Raw genomic sequence first — 16,160 nt, forward strand, 5'->3', positions numbered from 1 at the left:
ATTTACGCCTACAGACTATTTAGAGTTACCCATTGAACATGCAAACTCCATGCAGAAAGATCTCAGGAAGGCTGGGACGCCAACCAGGGATCTTCTAGCTGCAAGGCACTAACCATCAAGCCACTGTGCAGCCCCTCAAAACAAAATGCAAATTGTAAAACATTAACCATTAAAATACCATCTCTGGCTACACAATCATAAGCTATGCAATGAAGGCATTCCCCCAAATATCCTGTGGAAAAGAGGGTGAAAGTAATGCTGGAACAGAAGTCAAAACAACGCTCTAGTTGATGTCAGAGGACCATTATATGGAGCGTGTGGAAAAACAATCATTGACCACCAAGAATCAAACCAATGTCCTTAATGTTAACAGTGTCACAGAACAGACAAGTGAATGAGTGGTTGGTATGCATTGTGACAGTATAGTAATTATGAAAAGCATCAATTATAATAATAATCAAGGGGGGAAAAAGCGTGTTGGTGCAACCTGGCCCTTTGGTGGTCACAGGTGCACTATTTGTTATAGCAAAAAAAAGGCTCTTGTTGCAAGATGATGGACGCCAGTCAGTGTGGCATGGTGGCGCAGTATTTAAGACCGCTGCTTCACATGAGTGCATCGGTGGTCAGAAAACAGGCAGAACTGAGTTTGCAGCTCTAAGCTGCCTGTAGATGTGATAGATACTAAATGGTTGCCTGTGTATATGTGTGAGGCCTTTGACAAATAGATGCTAGTCCAGGGTGTACGCTAATGTTGTATAGCCATCCCAAATAACTGTTGATTTATACAAAAGTTCCTATAACTAAAGTTCATGCATTCATGCCTTGTTCTGTTGTGTAGCATCATCTTCTTTAAAATGACCCAGTTTCAGCACCTAGACCAGCACCTGCAGTCTAAAGTAATACATTTAATGCATTGTTGCAGTAATTTGCAATCAAATTTTTCTTGAGTGGTGTTGTCATAACAGTGCTGATAATTACTTCAACTTCATATTGTGTGTAATTTAAAGTCAAATTTCTGCTTTAGGTGATATGGAATGAAATTCAAGTTGAGGCAACTTCATGAAATTGGCTTGATAACTTTTTTTTTTAAGTCTCTTGTGTCTCAACCTGCCTGAATAGTTTCAGATCTGCTCATTTAGAATGCCTTTGATTGTACAGGAAAAGCAAATTCTGCAAGCCTAATATTTGTTGGCGTAACATAATTTCATCAGAAGTTGTGTTAACTCAAAAAGGTTGAAACAAACTGCTGCGCTGATTTAAAGTAAATGAATAAATAAGTAAATAAATTATGAGCCCAAAGGTTTTTTTAAGAGTGCGAGTAGAAACTGCCTCTCAGAGAGCTGTTTAGACGGTTTTTAAAAATGCTATAGTGCATGTAACATGCCATACACAACATCAGGACAACTCATAAGATAATTTTGGGGCCTAATAATCATGTTACTGCCAGCAAAAGGTAAGAAATGCTGTTTTTAGGAGACGTTTCAATGACATTGCTCGTCCTTATTGTCTCTTTTGTTGTTGTAGGAAACTGTGTCTTGTCCATGTGACACACGTAACAAATTGTGCATCCAAAACTGTCAAATATGAACAGATATTTAAGATTAAGATCCAGATAAACTTTGTTGATTCCACAGTGGGGACAGTTCACCATTACAGCAGCTCCCAAAAGAAAAAGTATAAAGGCAGTACAAGAATAAATAAATTAGAAACACACAGTGCAAAATTGCAGCAAACATTATATACAGAAGATGATTTTTTTCCCCCAGACAAACAAATTAAAAGTTGTTCACTAAAGATCCCTTTCACTGCTGAACTGACAAACGAGAGGGTGTTTTCTGCAATCACAGTTACCACTGGTTTCATTTGGAGGGTAATTCATCACAACATCTTATCAGCTTTGTCTGTTATGTTATTATTCAAACCACAGTGAAATAAATGAAGCCAGCGACAGAACAAAGGCGAAAAGACTGAAAGTTAGCTTGGAAAATTAGTCGCAGACAGCCAGGGACAGATTATGTGAGACATATTCAGTGCGTTTAATGCTATTTAACAGTCAAAGACATTATTGTACGGTAGTTTTACTTTGCATTTCATTTTCCACCACCTTGTTAGCATCAGCTTAAAATCTGCCTTGGAACTAAATGGAAAAAGAGCGGCTAAGAGCCCTGGCTACATGCAACGACCCTGCTGCTGCCAATGTATAAGCCCCTAAATGGAAGTGGCATTAAATCATTAAACTGGATGCTTGAATGTGTTACCCACAGACCTCCACAGTTTCACATGAGGTCAGGGCTGAAGTGGAAAAGGAGAAAAAGAGCAAGTATAGCGCTGAGGTACTGATGGACAGGCGGCTGGGTGTTCAGGTTTTCTCCACTCACACAGACCAAAATTCAGAGAAGACTGACTTTTTGCGTGAGCGTGCTCAACCTTTATTTATTCAGGGAAACTTGTTAAAACTTTATTTTTTCCCCAGAAGGCACCATTGATAACCACAGATTGCCAATGTTGGCATTTGAACACACACAAGACGCTGAGGCAGAGCAGAGAGAAAAATACTTACTAGCAACTTTCATAAACAATAACTCAGTTTATTTCGGGAGTTGAACCAGCAGCTTTTCAATGACAAGTGAATTACAGTTTTCAGTCAAAGTTTTGAGATGACCCAAACCCTCAGTCAAGAAAAAGCTCATATTGGTCGCCTGCTCCTAAAACCACAATCTCTCATTTTTACATTTCTATTTCTACACAACAAATAATCAAAATATGGAGTGTAAATATGACTTTTTGGAGCTGTTAGACCCAGAATACACTTTTTTTTTTCAGTTTGACAAGCCAGCTCCAAGCTTAGATTCATCTGATTCACCATAAGTGTCACTGAGCTGCTTCTCTAACCTCTAATCTGCAGCTGCCCCCCCCCCGTGTTTCTACTGATGTGTATGTGGGACCCCTGTAAGCAGGGTTTTATTGCTCCAGTCGAAAGGTAAACCTCAGCGACTGCAGGGTTTTCAAAAATCAACACAGTCGGTCTTTACGACGGAACAGGTCGAATGTTTGAAGTATTAAGAGTCAATATTTCTTTGTGACACACAGAGGTGTTTCACAGTGGAGCTCTATGTGCTGCACAAGGCACCCATTGAAGGCTGTGACGTGGGGGGGAGTGGGCTGGGGGTGCTGGTTTTGGGGGTTAAGAGTTGTTGGGTAACCACTGTAGGCCTCCTCCGCAGCTGGACGTGGATTAATGGACACTGTGGGGATTTTAAAATTCATTAATCAACACTAGTACAGTCATGATGATATTAGCAGCACATTTTCTGTAAAAAAAACCAAACTCTTCTATTCTACAAAATAGAATTTTTAAAATAAAAATGCCAAATTGCTTTGATTAATTCATTTAGAAAACAAGAAAAGCACTCAGAATGCAGCACTTTGCCAAAGCTGCTCAGTCGTTGTATGATTTCCGATGGATAAATGTCGAAAAGTCCACAGTAGTCGGTTTGTAGCTGGATCGCAATCATGTGATCATCAACATGCAGCTGATGTAGTGTTCACTTGTTGTCATAGTTACAGTGACGCCGTGCTGCTATCTCGCAATGATACAGAAATCCTTACCAAATCCGTGGATCCAGACTATAAGCCACATCACTTCCAAAATCTAATCCTTTGGTCCTCGTGTCATTTCTGACCTTTCCTGAAAGTTTCATCCAAATCCATTTGTCTGTTTTTGAATAATGTTGAAAACAGACAGACAGTCGTACTCCGATCGTCACATAACTCCACATGAGACACCTCTTCTGTTCAGGGCCAAACTGACTTGCTGTCTTAAAATCAAGACAAATGAGGATTTGTATTGAAAGTAAACTATATTTCAACGTCGTTTCTGAATCAGAAACATGTGAAATGAACTATTTTCATTTATATTACAGTCAATCAGAAGAAGTTTCCAACTGAAAGAAGTACTTTTTTCTTTGATTTTAAACTCTAAAATGGAATTTGACCTGAAACACAGCAGGAGGGTTAACCTAATTGGCTTCGAAGTTATTGCACTAAAAATAAAAGATGCTTTCATAATGCGCAGGCACTTAGAGGCAAACACAAGTGACTGATGGAGCTCTGAAGCAGTGCTGATATATTGTCAGAATCACACAAGGTGATATAGAAGTTACCATCATATTCACTTGTTTAGTTTGACAGCTTGTTGGCCGTCTTTCAGCCCCCCTGAAGTCCACTATCCTGCGTAACGTTCGAAGCTGGCTATTTTTCACTGGTCCGGTTTTAGCTTTTGCTCAGCTCTCCCCTGCGTCTCACTGTGCCTGTAATCTTTCAGCCCTGGCAGTGACAGGAGGGCTGTAAAAACAGAGCCGGAGGAGGTCATCCTGAAGTTTGCACAGGAGCGAGCCATTCATCCTCTCTGGGGGGTTTTGGTGCTCCGCTGTGGTGCGAGTGAGGCCGAGAGAGATGAATATCCCACTCTGTAAAAGTTGAGGATGGGGCCGGGAAGCGTTATTCGTCTCTTATGCTCTGCTGGGCACACTGGAAGTTAAACGAGCCTGTCGTTTTGCAGTGCATTTGATTTATTGGTGCCATTAATTTCTGAATGGGAGGTCACCCCTTCGCCTTATCAGATTGGCAGCCACTTCTACAGCCATGCCTGACTGGTGTCTCTGTCAACAGCAGGACGGCCTGTCATATTTCCTGCTGGCTGACACAAACAGGAATAGGGTTGATTGAATGTGTTCACACAAAGCTGGAAAAACAATGTGTGTCCATACAGCACTACTTTATCTTGGTCTTTTTAACCTTAATATCAACTAGGCCACTGAGCAAAAGCGTCATTCTAATCCTGGTAAAACAAACTGTGTTTGAAATAAAATATCCCAAACTCAAGGTTTACTTAAAATTTGTATGTAGAATGCTATTTGAAAGCTAATTTGAATGTCGCTAATCCTGAATGTTTATGAATCTTTATTTTTATAGCTTCATAAACATTCTCTACGCCTCTCTACAATCAGCAGTACTGTTCAGAGACGAGGCGCAGCTTCAGCATGCCAGCAGTTATGTTAGATTCCTAAAGTAAATATCACATGTGTGTAACAAACTGAAACCCTTTCAGGAATGAGGATGAGAATGCGTTCATTAAATGATACAGTGGGATTTGGATGAGTCCTAAAAGGGAAAGATCATAAAAAGAAAAAATCTAAAATGTAATTGTCGTATTTCTGTGACAGAGAGGTGCAGATTGAACTGTTGTCATTTCAAAACTTGTAGTGTTCTGACACAGTATTTTTATCAGGATTTTTACATTCTTATTCAAACAAAACCTCCTCCCTCTAGAATCGGTTTAAAGATGATATTATCATATACAGATCTTTAAGTATAGTTGTAATGCTGTTGTATTTAAGAGACTATTTTGATATTTTGGTGAAAGCTGGGCTGCGGCTGCATTTTAGGATTTTATCAGTGCCACCAGTCAGCCAAACTTGTGGGTGAATAAATTGAAAGTTTTCTTTGTTTAGGTTAACAAAATATTTGTCTGAACTAATGAAGTTTGTTGTTGACTCTGCTTCCTGATTCATTTACACATTGTTGATTCTGCAGCTGTATTCCACTAAGACAACGGCTCATTTTAAATGAAGCCCAGGGCGCCTACCTCTCATCCCACTTTATGTCCAGTGATTTAGACGGTTTGAAGAAAGTATCCAGCAGTCCTGAGCAGCTGAGAAACTTGATGCATATTAACTGTTAGCACTAAATTCTTACACTTTGCTTTTACTGAAAAAATAGTTTGACTTCCCAGTCCAGATTCAAACTACATGTGAAACTATGTGCATATAGATATACTGCTTTTAATAATTATTTATCTGTAGATTACTTTAGCAATTTACGCATCAATTAGTCATTTGGGTTTTTCCTGTAAACTTTCATATTTAAGAAGCTGAAGGCGCCAAATTGCCTGATAAATGACTTGAACTAACCCTTAAAGCTGAAACAAAAGCCTATTTCTGTATGAAAATGCACATAGAAGTGTGGCTATAAGATAAAAACGGACTATAAAAACCTCCTAAATGTGCACAGAGGCAATACTTTCTATATTACATCATCATTGAAAGAAAGTCAAAATATCTTTACATTCGATATTTATCACCAGAACACCTGTTTAAATTCTAACAGATGTAACAAGTACATCTCCATTCTCACTAAACATTTGTTTTCATTCAGCTTTGCGAGCCAACAGCCTTCTTCTCCTTTGCTTTTGCTGGTGCATTGCTGCGCTACTTGGTGTGTTACAGCCACCACCTGTTGATCAGTGGAATAGCATAAAACCTGCTACAAGAATGTGTGTAGTTGTGTTCTCATATGCAGCAGGAAAACAAATGATCTCATAAAACCTCTGCTCCATACCTGTAGTAGTGATTAAAATACCAACAAGGTACCTTTAAGTCATAATTTGCTTGCAGAAGTTTAGCATGAACCTATTTATTAGTGATCTGTAGCATCTTCAGTACAAAAAAACACCACAAAATGAGTCGATCACTACCTTAATGGGACCTAATTTTGAACCAAAGCTAATACAGGATCTCACAGGGCAGCGCATCCCTCTTCTATTGAGAGAGTTAACAGTTTGCTCCGCACAAACAGAAACGCTTCGCTCCCCCAGCCTCCCCCATCACACACCCCTTTGAATCCCCCCACCTCCCGCACACTCTCTGGTCAGCGTGCTACTGTGTGCCGATGTGTAACAAGTTCTCTCCCTCTTGTTTTTTCATACCTCTTCCTTTCTCTCCCACCATGTGAAGCGTCGGGATCCGTGCCACTCGCCCGTCTGCCGAATCTGTCTGGCGGTGATGGTGAACTAGTAAGTTTATTTCTTTGTAGATTTGTGCAGCGTGTGCATGCATGCACGTATCCCATGCAGAGGCTGGCTGTGTCAGTGCAATTACTTATTCTTTTGTGTTGTCCTTTTCTATCTTTGTGTCTGCTACTTTTTGTGACCGTTTTTTTTCCCCCTGCCTGCCTGCCCGTTTGTCTGTTTGTGCAGCCTCATTTCTCCTCTCATCATTTATAATCTGACCCTTCACCTCTCCCTCCTCCCTGTTCATCTTCATCCTGAACGTATATCTCTCCGCCTCTGACTTCGGAGGCAACACGTAGTGTGGAAAACCATTTGCTAACACTGGGGGGTTTCAGGTGGTGTGTGGTGCATTTTTCCTTTGTTCTGTCTGAGGCATAAGTGCTGAAATTTGGCATGGGAATAGTGTAGCAGAAGGGAGACGGAGGACTCCCAGCTCCGGATCAATAACCTCAGTCTGGCTTCTAAAATTATGCCTCAGTGTATTTTTTAAATTATTATTTGCCTCACAATTTCACTGACAAACCTTTTATCAAGCAAGAGCTACACGTAGCACTGAGTGTAACGTTTGATGATTTAGAAAAGTCCATTTTATAGAGGGTGCTCTTGGTATCCTGATGCTAATATGCTTTTATTTCTATACCAGAAATAGAAAACAAAGTGCTATTAGTGTCTTTGGCTTTTGATATGATTGCTGGCAACAGGCTGTCTTTAATCATTTGCAAGATCTACAGTATGAATGAAATGAGCGTCAGTAATGAAAATTAGTCATCGCTGGAAAATAACATGCTTTGGTCAGTGGATTTTGAGATGCTTGGCCATGACAGCAGCATCAATTGGATGGAATGGGTTAGTAATTGACATGCTCAGACTGTTAGTCACCCAAACTACAGCCACAGACTGTCTGGTGTTTGCACAACAAGGTAACTCAGGTAAACTCAGCCATGAGTAATACAAGTTTGTACAATGCAGTAGTTAACGAACAAAAAAAAAAAGTCAATTTAATATCCTAAAAGAGTCACATACAAGCATGTTTTATTCTACAACTAACCACTGAAATGGTCTCGCTGTATTTGAATGTTTTTGTCCATCTCTAGGGGCTGCTCAATGGCAAACAGTATCATACAAGCAGTTTTACAATCTATCAGAGTCCTTTTTTAAAACGGTGTCAGCTGCTCATCTTTAATCATCAGCTAATCACACATGATTGAAGTCAAAGACTGAATATTCACGAGCAATCCTGGACTTGCAGGCTTTCTTTGGAGCTTTCTCTGGGATCTCATGGTCTTCTTCAGTGGGTGGAGTCTGCTCGGTCGTCATAGCGATGGTTCAGTTGTCATGATGTGACCTTAGCAGGGAGCATCAGTCATTTAATGGCCGGTCGTTTCAGACATCCCGCCTCAGTGCAGAGGTGTTCTTTGTCCACAGACGTCTGTTCAATAGGATCGGTCAATAGTGACTGGAGAGGTGTGGATTGAGGAAACATTCTGCTCTTTGTGATGTTTGTCTGCAGATCTACTGCTTTTAGAAGAATACTGTGTCCGCTTGGAGAATATGCAAAAATGATTTTTCTTTTGTTTGGAGATAGTTGTTGATGCATTTCAGCTGAAAATACTTTGCAAACCATTCCCTGTATTCTGTGCTTAGTGCCTTATTGCTTGATTGATTAACACTTTTGCCAAAGAGTAAAATGAAATTATAGTCTAGTCTTTTGATATTCTGAATCAATATACCATTAGACTGGAGCTCTTTTTTTCATTTGCCCCCCATCATTGCTATTTATACATACTAAGCTGCACTATTGTGTATTTTTGGACCATCTGGCTGAAGACCTCTGTTGAAATTAACACCAAACTGAAAAATCACAGAGTTTTAACATGAAGCCAAGTCAGCTGTGTATACAGTCTTGCATTTCTGGCCACCTGTAGAAGTCCACAATTAGCTTTTCTTCTAGTTTTGTTTTGGTCATGGAAAAGTGTTGGCTCTTTGGCCTTTAAATCCTTTGTTATGTTGATCAGCTTGTCACTAGTCTAATGTGTAATTTAGTGCTGAATAAGCTGAAAGATGCTAACGATGCTAAAACCCCTGCTAGAGCACAGATGAAGTGTATGGTTAGTGTTAGATTCTAGCCTATGAGTAAATATAAGTGGCTCAAAATTATTATAAAATGATTGATCAGTGCAACTATAGCGCAGCAGTTTAATGGGTGAAACTACAAGCTAATCAGAGAAATGCTAAAAAAACATGCACATTATGATGATCTGAAAGACTGCCATACTGTTTCTCTTTCTGTCTTTTCATTTCTTTTGCGCTGATATTCATGCAGTGGGGAATGGACCAGCACACCAGTAATTTTCAATCATCTCCACTAACAGAAAGATTTCCTTCAGGTGGGTTTGTGCTATTGTCAGAGAGAGATTGCAGCTGTATGCGTTTGGCTGTATATCCTGGTCGTGTCATTTAGCCCAGAAAGCAGAAGAAATAGAGTCCACGATAAGAGGACAGAGGGAGACAGAGAGGAGTGAGGGGAGATAGAAAAAGAGGGATCAGTGCAGCTGTGGGCCTCTTTAGGATTCCTGCTCTCTACCTCCTCTCGCCGGGGCCAAACCGGCATCATTAGGTTTGGCAAATTACCCGAGCGGCCATTGTGGCGCAGCCATGGCACGTTAGTGTGTCTTTTTAACTGTGGCTAAACTCAGTCTATTCACTTGTAAAAGAGAGCAGCCATTGGCAGATAGTTGGCAGGTTGCACAGAGAGGCCATTCACCCCAGTAGGAAGGAGCTGAGAACACTGCCTCGGAAATGGTCCTCTCTGAATATTTTGATGGAGAGACTTTGGGTGCCCTCTCAGTGTCCATTTGCTCCAACTCACAAATCTCCATGAACTGACTCCATTGGTAATTAATATTACTGCTCTTTTTAAGTGAGGTCTCTGTTATTGTCAAGAAGCTGCAGTTAGAGAATTATAGGGATCTGCTTTGGTGGCAGTTGCTGTTTTGTGGCGTTTTCTTATTAAAGAAGGAATTTGGAGTTTAGAATCCCAGGTTTTTGGGTGTAGGGAGGTGGGGGGGATTCACTGTTTCTTTTCATGATAATTGGATGGAGTCCAAGTACTCGGGCGGAGAGAGTTTAGACAAGAGGCTGATACACAAGGGTCAGATGCTGGACTCCCTTCTTTTATTTTTGATGCCACGGAGGAACAAATTGCAGGGCATCTGAATGAAGAAATAATCACTTGTATTTAGTTTCTCTGTCATATATCGCCTCTGTAAAGTGGACGCCTGGATTTTAATGAAACGCACTCAACATGTTCACCCAATGTCAGAGCATGCTCGTTTTATAGCCTGTGTAATCGCTGTGGAAAAGCTGTAAAACACGTTCAGATTTCGAATGACTTTTGTAGCCAGATCAGAACATATACAATTACGTAAAACAGCTGTTTGGCAAGAAATAGGACCTTCACAGTGTCAGTGTGGCTGCCCAGTGGATGTATTCAAGCTTGGTAACCTGCTAGTAACGCCTCACTCTTCCCTCCATCAAACCGGCTCATTCATATATAAGCAATGGTTTGAAGGTACCCAAGTGAGACACACCGTGGGAGGGCCATCCCTTCTGGCTTCTGAAAAGACTGAAATGTTCTTCAGTATTTCTTAAGACAAAGACAAGAGTGCTTGAATAGAAAGTTTTTGCAATAAAAAAATAGCAAGGCTTTCTGAAGACACAGAAGTTTCATGTTTCTTAAATATTGTATGAACACTTTAAAACACTTCAAATACAACAGTTTTTTTTGTAAAGGAGTGACGATAATGGGTTGTTCCACTGCTTCAGTCTACTACAAGAGAAATCCACCTGAATTGTTCTGGCTTCAGCAGCATGAAGAGGTTAAAAACAATGGGATTCGGTGAGAAAGGAAAATACAGTATCTGTTGAAAAAGTTGCAGGCAGAGAGAGCAAGCAGGCAGCAGCTGGCTTCATGTTGACTTCTGAAAGGAAAACGGAAAGTTTGACAAAAACTCGTGTGCTGTGCAAAGTTTGGACAACTGTGACGAAGTGCTGCAGGGGCACTGATACTCTGCCCAAGCACTTGTTAATGTGTCACAACATTTTCACTGAGATGTTGAAGTGAAGGGGAAACTCTGCAGGCTGCAGCATCTAACTTTGGTAACATTTGGGACTGTGACGTGATTAAAAGGGTACAAGAGCAGAACAACAATCAAAATGAAGGTGTTTTGTCACTCAGATCTTTAGGCTTTCTTGTGATTTCCTGGATAATTGTGTACCTTTAGCATACAAAAAGATATATCGATGAAACAACCTGAGAAAGAAGAATAACGGGCCATTATCTGCAGACATAATACAACCTGTGGCAATGACTCAAAATTTGAAGTAGCCTCTTTGTGAGAATCAAGCCATGCATAATTATTATTAAGATGTCAGTGATCAGTCATGGAAGAAAGTACTGGCACCCTTGGATTTTTTTTCCAGAAAATGCAAAATTTCTCCCAGAAATTGTTGCAATTACGGTACAAATGTTTTTGGTTTACATGTGTTCATTTCCTTGATGTGCAATCGAAAAACACCAAAAAACAGAAGGAAAAAAGCCAAAATTGACAGAACTTTACACAAAACTTAAAAAAATGGGCCAGACAAAATTGCTGGCACCCTCAACTCAATATTTAGTTGCACACTCTTTGGAAGAAATAACTGAAAACAGTCGCTTCCTATAACCATCAACAAGCTTCTTACACTTCTCAGATGGAATTTTGGACCATTCTTCTTTTGTAATCTGCTCCAGGCCTCTCAGATTTGAAGGGTGAATTCTTGCAACAGCAATTCTGAGATCTCTTCATATGTTCTCTCCATTTCTTTATGGTAACCACCATAAAACGAAGAAAAAACAGATCTAACCTTACATGGTGCTGAAGTCCACCATCTGCATCTGCTGCTCATCTGTTTACTCTACTTCTTTTTCTTATTAAAAAGAAATATGATAAATCAAAGCGCTTTACAAATGTAATTTCAGCCCACAAAAGCTGCAGTGTAGTTCGCATACTGATTAAGCCCGTTTATTAACTCCATATTGCAAGTGCATCAGGGGAATCATTGAAACTTTTTACCATACTGGGTTGAATATTCTTTAGCTTAAGGACCTTCAGTAAATAAAGTAGCAGTAGTAAATGTCAGAGTAAAATGAAACGGCAGGTAAGGTGTCTATATAAGGGCATAATGTAGGTTTTAAAGAAGATGTGAGCAGTGAGCTGCTTCTGCTGTGGAGTTCGTTTACATCTCAGGAAGTGATGGACAACAGACCCATCTCACAAGATCGCTTATAATTTTTGTTTTGGTCAGCAGGGCTTATTTTCAGTATCAAAGTCAGCTTGTCCACAGCCATTATTTGTTCTGCCCAACTTGTTTTTTTTATCTAGATAATGAAATAAACTCCTACATGCATCTTGCATCGAACAGATTGATGCTTTTAATTCAGTCTTGTCTCAACAGGCTGCTCAGTGATGCAGTGCAGCAGTGTGGTATGTGATTGTGCAAACATTCCCAAAGTACGAATATTATGGTTTAGCTTCTTGCAAGAAGTCATCTATTAGATTTCTACCCATGGTGTTTGTTACTAAAACATAACTGCTGCTAGAGACAGAAAAAATTGTGGTTATTTGTTCTGCCGCTGCAAATTTGGATATGCTCAAAGTGTTACTTTACCAAGAAACTTTTAACAAGTCATCTGAGCTATGTAGAGTCTGGGTTTTCTCAGTGAAATGTTGAAGAGAGCGTTCACTCTCACTGAGGACCAGAGAGAAAACAGCAGGCAAACAGAGCTGTAATAGATGCTCAAAGAGACACCTGTCATATCCTGGTGTTTTGGAAATTCAATGTGTCTCACAGCGACTAAGGCCTTGGGTTAAAATCTTGGCTGTGCTCCACATGTGTGGAGGTCACATGTTCACTCCGTGTTCCTATTTTTCTTTCCCACAGTCCAAACACATACAGGTCACATGAATCACAGACTCTGTATTTCTAATCTCTTCACAGGTTGTTAAGGCTTTATGGTGTTTTTCCAACCCAGACAGCTACATGAATGAATGAATGTTCTAACACGCTCAAGGCTCCAGGAAAACAGGACGAGGCTTAAATGTTTGTTGCTTTTACTTCCTACGTTTCACTCAGTGCTGCTCTCCAAATCCAAAATAGCTCAGGCCCAGTTTACGCTTGGCAGCAAAATGTGTTGTGGCTCTTCCAAATGTACGCAATATTATGTCTGATCACTCACACGTAATGATTTTTCTGACGTTTATGGGTTAAACAATTCAAAACATGACGAAGAGTCTACAGCCAAGCTCGTTGAGACTGTACTGACAAGTGATCTCTTACAGTTGTGTTACTTAGGAATAAGTATCCTCGCTCAGAAGAAACAGAGAAAGTTCCATGCTGTGGTAAAAGCACAGTAAAACCCATAAAGAGGAAGTTCAGGGTGGATGGTTGGGCATACGGTGTGTCTAAAGAGTTTTACTTGACTACCCTTAACCTGACAGAGGTGGCAGATATGTAAATGCCTGTTTTGTGATGTACATCGCAGATGATGCATATGCAGTCTTTGCCTTTGCAAGAGTTTGCATCAGTACATTTCCTTGTGCCCCTGAAGAATCCAACGGACGTCTGCTGTTGCTCGCCATCATTGTACTGAATAGACAAATCCCCGAACATTAGGCCTCTCACTGGCCGGCCTTTGCATGGTGAGAGGAGCATGGCCCCATAACAAAAGCAAGGCCAGCGGTGGAGGCTCTGTTCCTGTCGCTTCATTAGGCAGCAATGTAAGCCCCAGCAGGTTGAGAAACCACTGCCTCTGCACACATTCAGTCCTCCCGGTGAGCAGTAGACAGACAGATATTCACTGCTTCCATTCTCCACGGCACATAGCAGCTGCAGTAAAACGGGTTCAAGGGTTAAAGGAAAAGAGGGTTGGAACAGAAGAAGCTGCTGTGAAAGAATAACAAATCTGCTGAACTGTGGCATTGAGGAACGTTATAGGCTTTTACACTAGTTTATTGGTCAGCTATGACAATCTTATTATCAAAAATATGCACTTGTGCCGTTTACAGTTTCTCTACAGGCTTTTGCTAACAGTACAATCGTTTTCAGTGCTTCATCAGGTATTTTCATTGTGTTCTTTGCTTAAGTATGTCATCTGAATCAGTAGTTTAACTGCAACATGGTCTGTATATAAAGACAGACACATCCTCTGTGACATCAGCCTTAGGTTTACCTGCACAGTGCTTTTGAAACTCGATGTGGTGGCTTCAGCTGACACCATCTTGGCAGAGCCTGGTTCTGTCTCATGTCAGCAAATCCAAAAATCAGTAGAGTTGAGGCGAGCCATGGACTGTCCTATGAGGGCACCCACTTGTGAATCCTCAGCCACACCCTTAATTATGCATAACTTTAAGCCTTAAACACCCATACTGTTTACATGAACAAGGCAGTCAACGTGTTTATTTCTGCTTTAAAGTCAGTCATTTTAATATGGAGGTCCATGGGGTTTAACTTACATTTTCACCAACCTCAAGTGGACAATTGAGGAACTGCAGTTTTCAGCAGTTCATCCATGGAGATTGCTGCTTGGGCTTAAATATAAAGCTGTCATTTCAAAAATGTATTTCATCTTTTATATGTCACTGCTTCATTGTCCAAACATGCTGAAGATGTGGACAGTTAAAATTTAATGTCTGCATTTTTCAGCAAACTTTTAAACTATGCACCTCAGTTACACTTTTCATTTTCCCAGATCTTTTTTTCTAAGGTTTAAAATGCAGAGAATTTCTTTAAAATGACCATCTAATGTTTGTCCACAACTTTTCTGTGTGTGTTCCTGCTCAGAGAAGGCAGATATTTGGGAATGTTTAGCTGTAAAATGTGTAGTTTTGAAACAGTAAAGTTGGCAACAGTCCTCTTTTTGGCCCAGACATCCACATGTTAGCAAGCACACAGAGGTGAGAAGAGAGCATCAGCTGGGTTTTATTTCATTGACCCAAGCTGTTTGGCATCACTGAGGGAAATTCTTCGATTGCTGCTTCTGCTGTTCCCAACTGGTTCCTTAACATCACGACCAAATATGTATTCTGTTCCTGTTCCTCTTGTTTGAAGAATTAGAGCAGGATTTTAGGGGTGATTAATGATACAATACACATACAAGATTAAAGTTTACTTATCTGAGAACAGGCATTTAGCATTCAGTCTAAAAAAAACACTTTCCAGGTTGATATTTTTCCTGTTCTAAGTCAGCCAAAATCAAAGAGCATCTCCAGTTATCAGTAAAATTACTGTCTTATTTACCAATAATCTATGTAAACTATGAAGAAGAGCCTTTCAAATGACCCTTCTGTCTGAAATCATCATCAGATTGTCAGCCTAATGCGGATTTGATGTTTATAAAAGGATTTTAAGACTGGCACAAAAACCCGTCATGTGGCTCATAGTTCAAAGTTCACACCCCCTGTTTGGCTGAGGGCCCAGGCTCATCTTTGAATGGGTCTCCTCAGACAGAAAGAGTTCTGTTGATGGCACCCTCGGCTTGAGAGTCGGCATTACAAAGATTGGCGGCTCTGGCCTTTTGAGGTGAATTAGGCATGACTGAGTCCTGCTGACAATGAGGGGCTGGACACCCAGAGCAGACAGACAGAGGCAGCATAGGGACTGCGGGGCTGGTGGACTGGCAAAACTAATTTAGATGGATGGACTCGGGAGCAGACAGAAGGGAGGGTGTGCGACTGTAAGTTCATATTTTTTAAAAATCTCACACAGATGTATTTAGTATTAGGATTATCGTCCTGCTCGCTGTTTCTTTCCATCAGCCGTGTTTGATTGCCATTGGACAACTGCTCAGATTGATAAGTATCCCCTCTGCTCCAACAGGTGATTCCTGAGGACCTGACAGAAGACTGGATGTGGTTGTAGCTATGGCTACGTCAGGGTGGAGGGCGTGGGCCTTCTCCCCCTGTGGCCTTGTGCTGGTCGTCTGCTCATCCATTTGTTTGTCCCAGCAGCCTCCCATCAAACCTGCAGACTGCAGCAGAAAGGAACATCCTGTTGTCTCCTACCAAGGTGAGCTCATCAGTACCAGTCTGTCTTTTATCCATCCATCCATCCATCCATCCATCCATCCATCCATAGACTCAATGAAAATATACTCAAGACTTGCAATTTTTCAAATGCTTAGAACACTGACATTCTAGTCACCACTGCACTGGAATCCAAGGAAGATAAACAAAATTAACCTTTAATTCATTGTTATAGTGCATCAACAGCA

At 40.7% G+C, this 16,160-nt stretch overlaps 1 protein-coding gene across 4 annotated transcripts in view; it reads left to right on the plus strand.

The window, feature by feature from the left end:
* The window catches only part of LOC110962382 (semaphorin-5B-like), a 41,090-nt gene that overhangs the window by 1,039 nt on the left and 23,891 nt on the right, over window positions 1–16,160 (plus strand). For 3 of the 4 annotated variants that reach the window (XM_051941795.1, XM_022210329.2, XM_022210330.2), the window contains 2 exons: window positions 6,795–6,853; window positions 15,767–15,955. In XM_051941795.1, the coding sequence (XP_051797755.1) occupies window positions 15,811–15,955 (145 nt within the window). In that variant the 5' untranslated portion in view covers window positions 6,795–6,853; window positions 15,767–15,810. Of the gene's footprint in view, window positions 1–6,683; window positions 6,854–15,766; window positions 15,956–16,160 lie in introns of those variants that run through there. The other variant, XM_051941794.1, reaches the window with a different exon arrangement.

The sequence above is a fragment of the Acanthochromis polyacanthus genome, chromosome 22, assembly GCF_021347895.1.
Source record: "Acanthochromis polyacanthus isolate Apoly-LR-REF ecotype Palm Island chromosome 22, KAUST_Apoly_ChrSc, whole genome shotgun sequence".
Lineage (NCBI taxonomy): Eukaryota > Metazoa > Chordata > Actinopteri > Pomacentridae > Acanthochromis > Acanthochromis polyacanthus.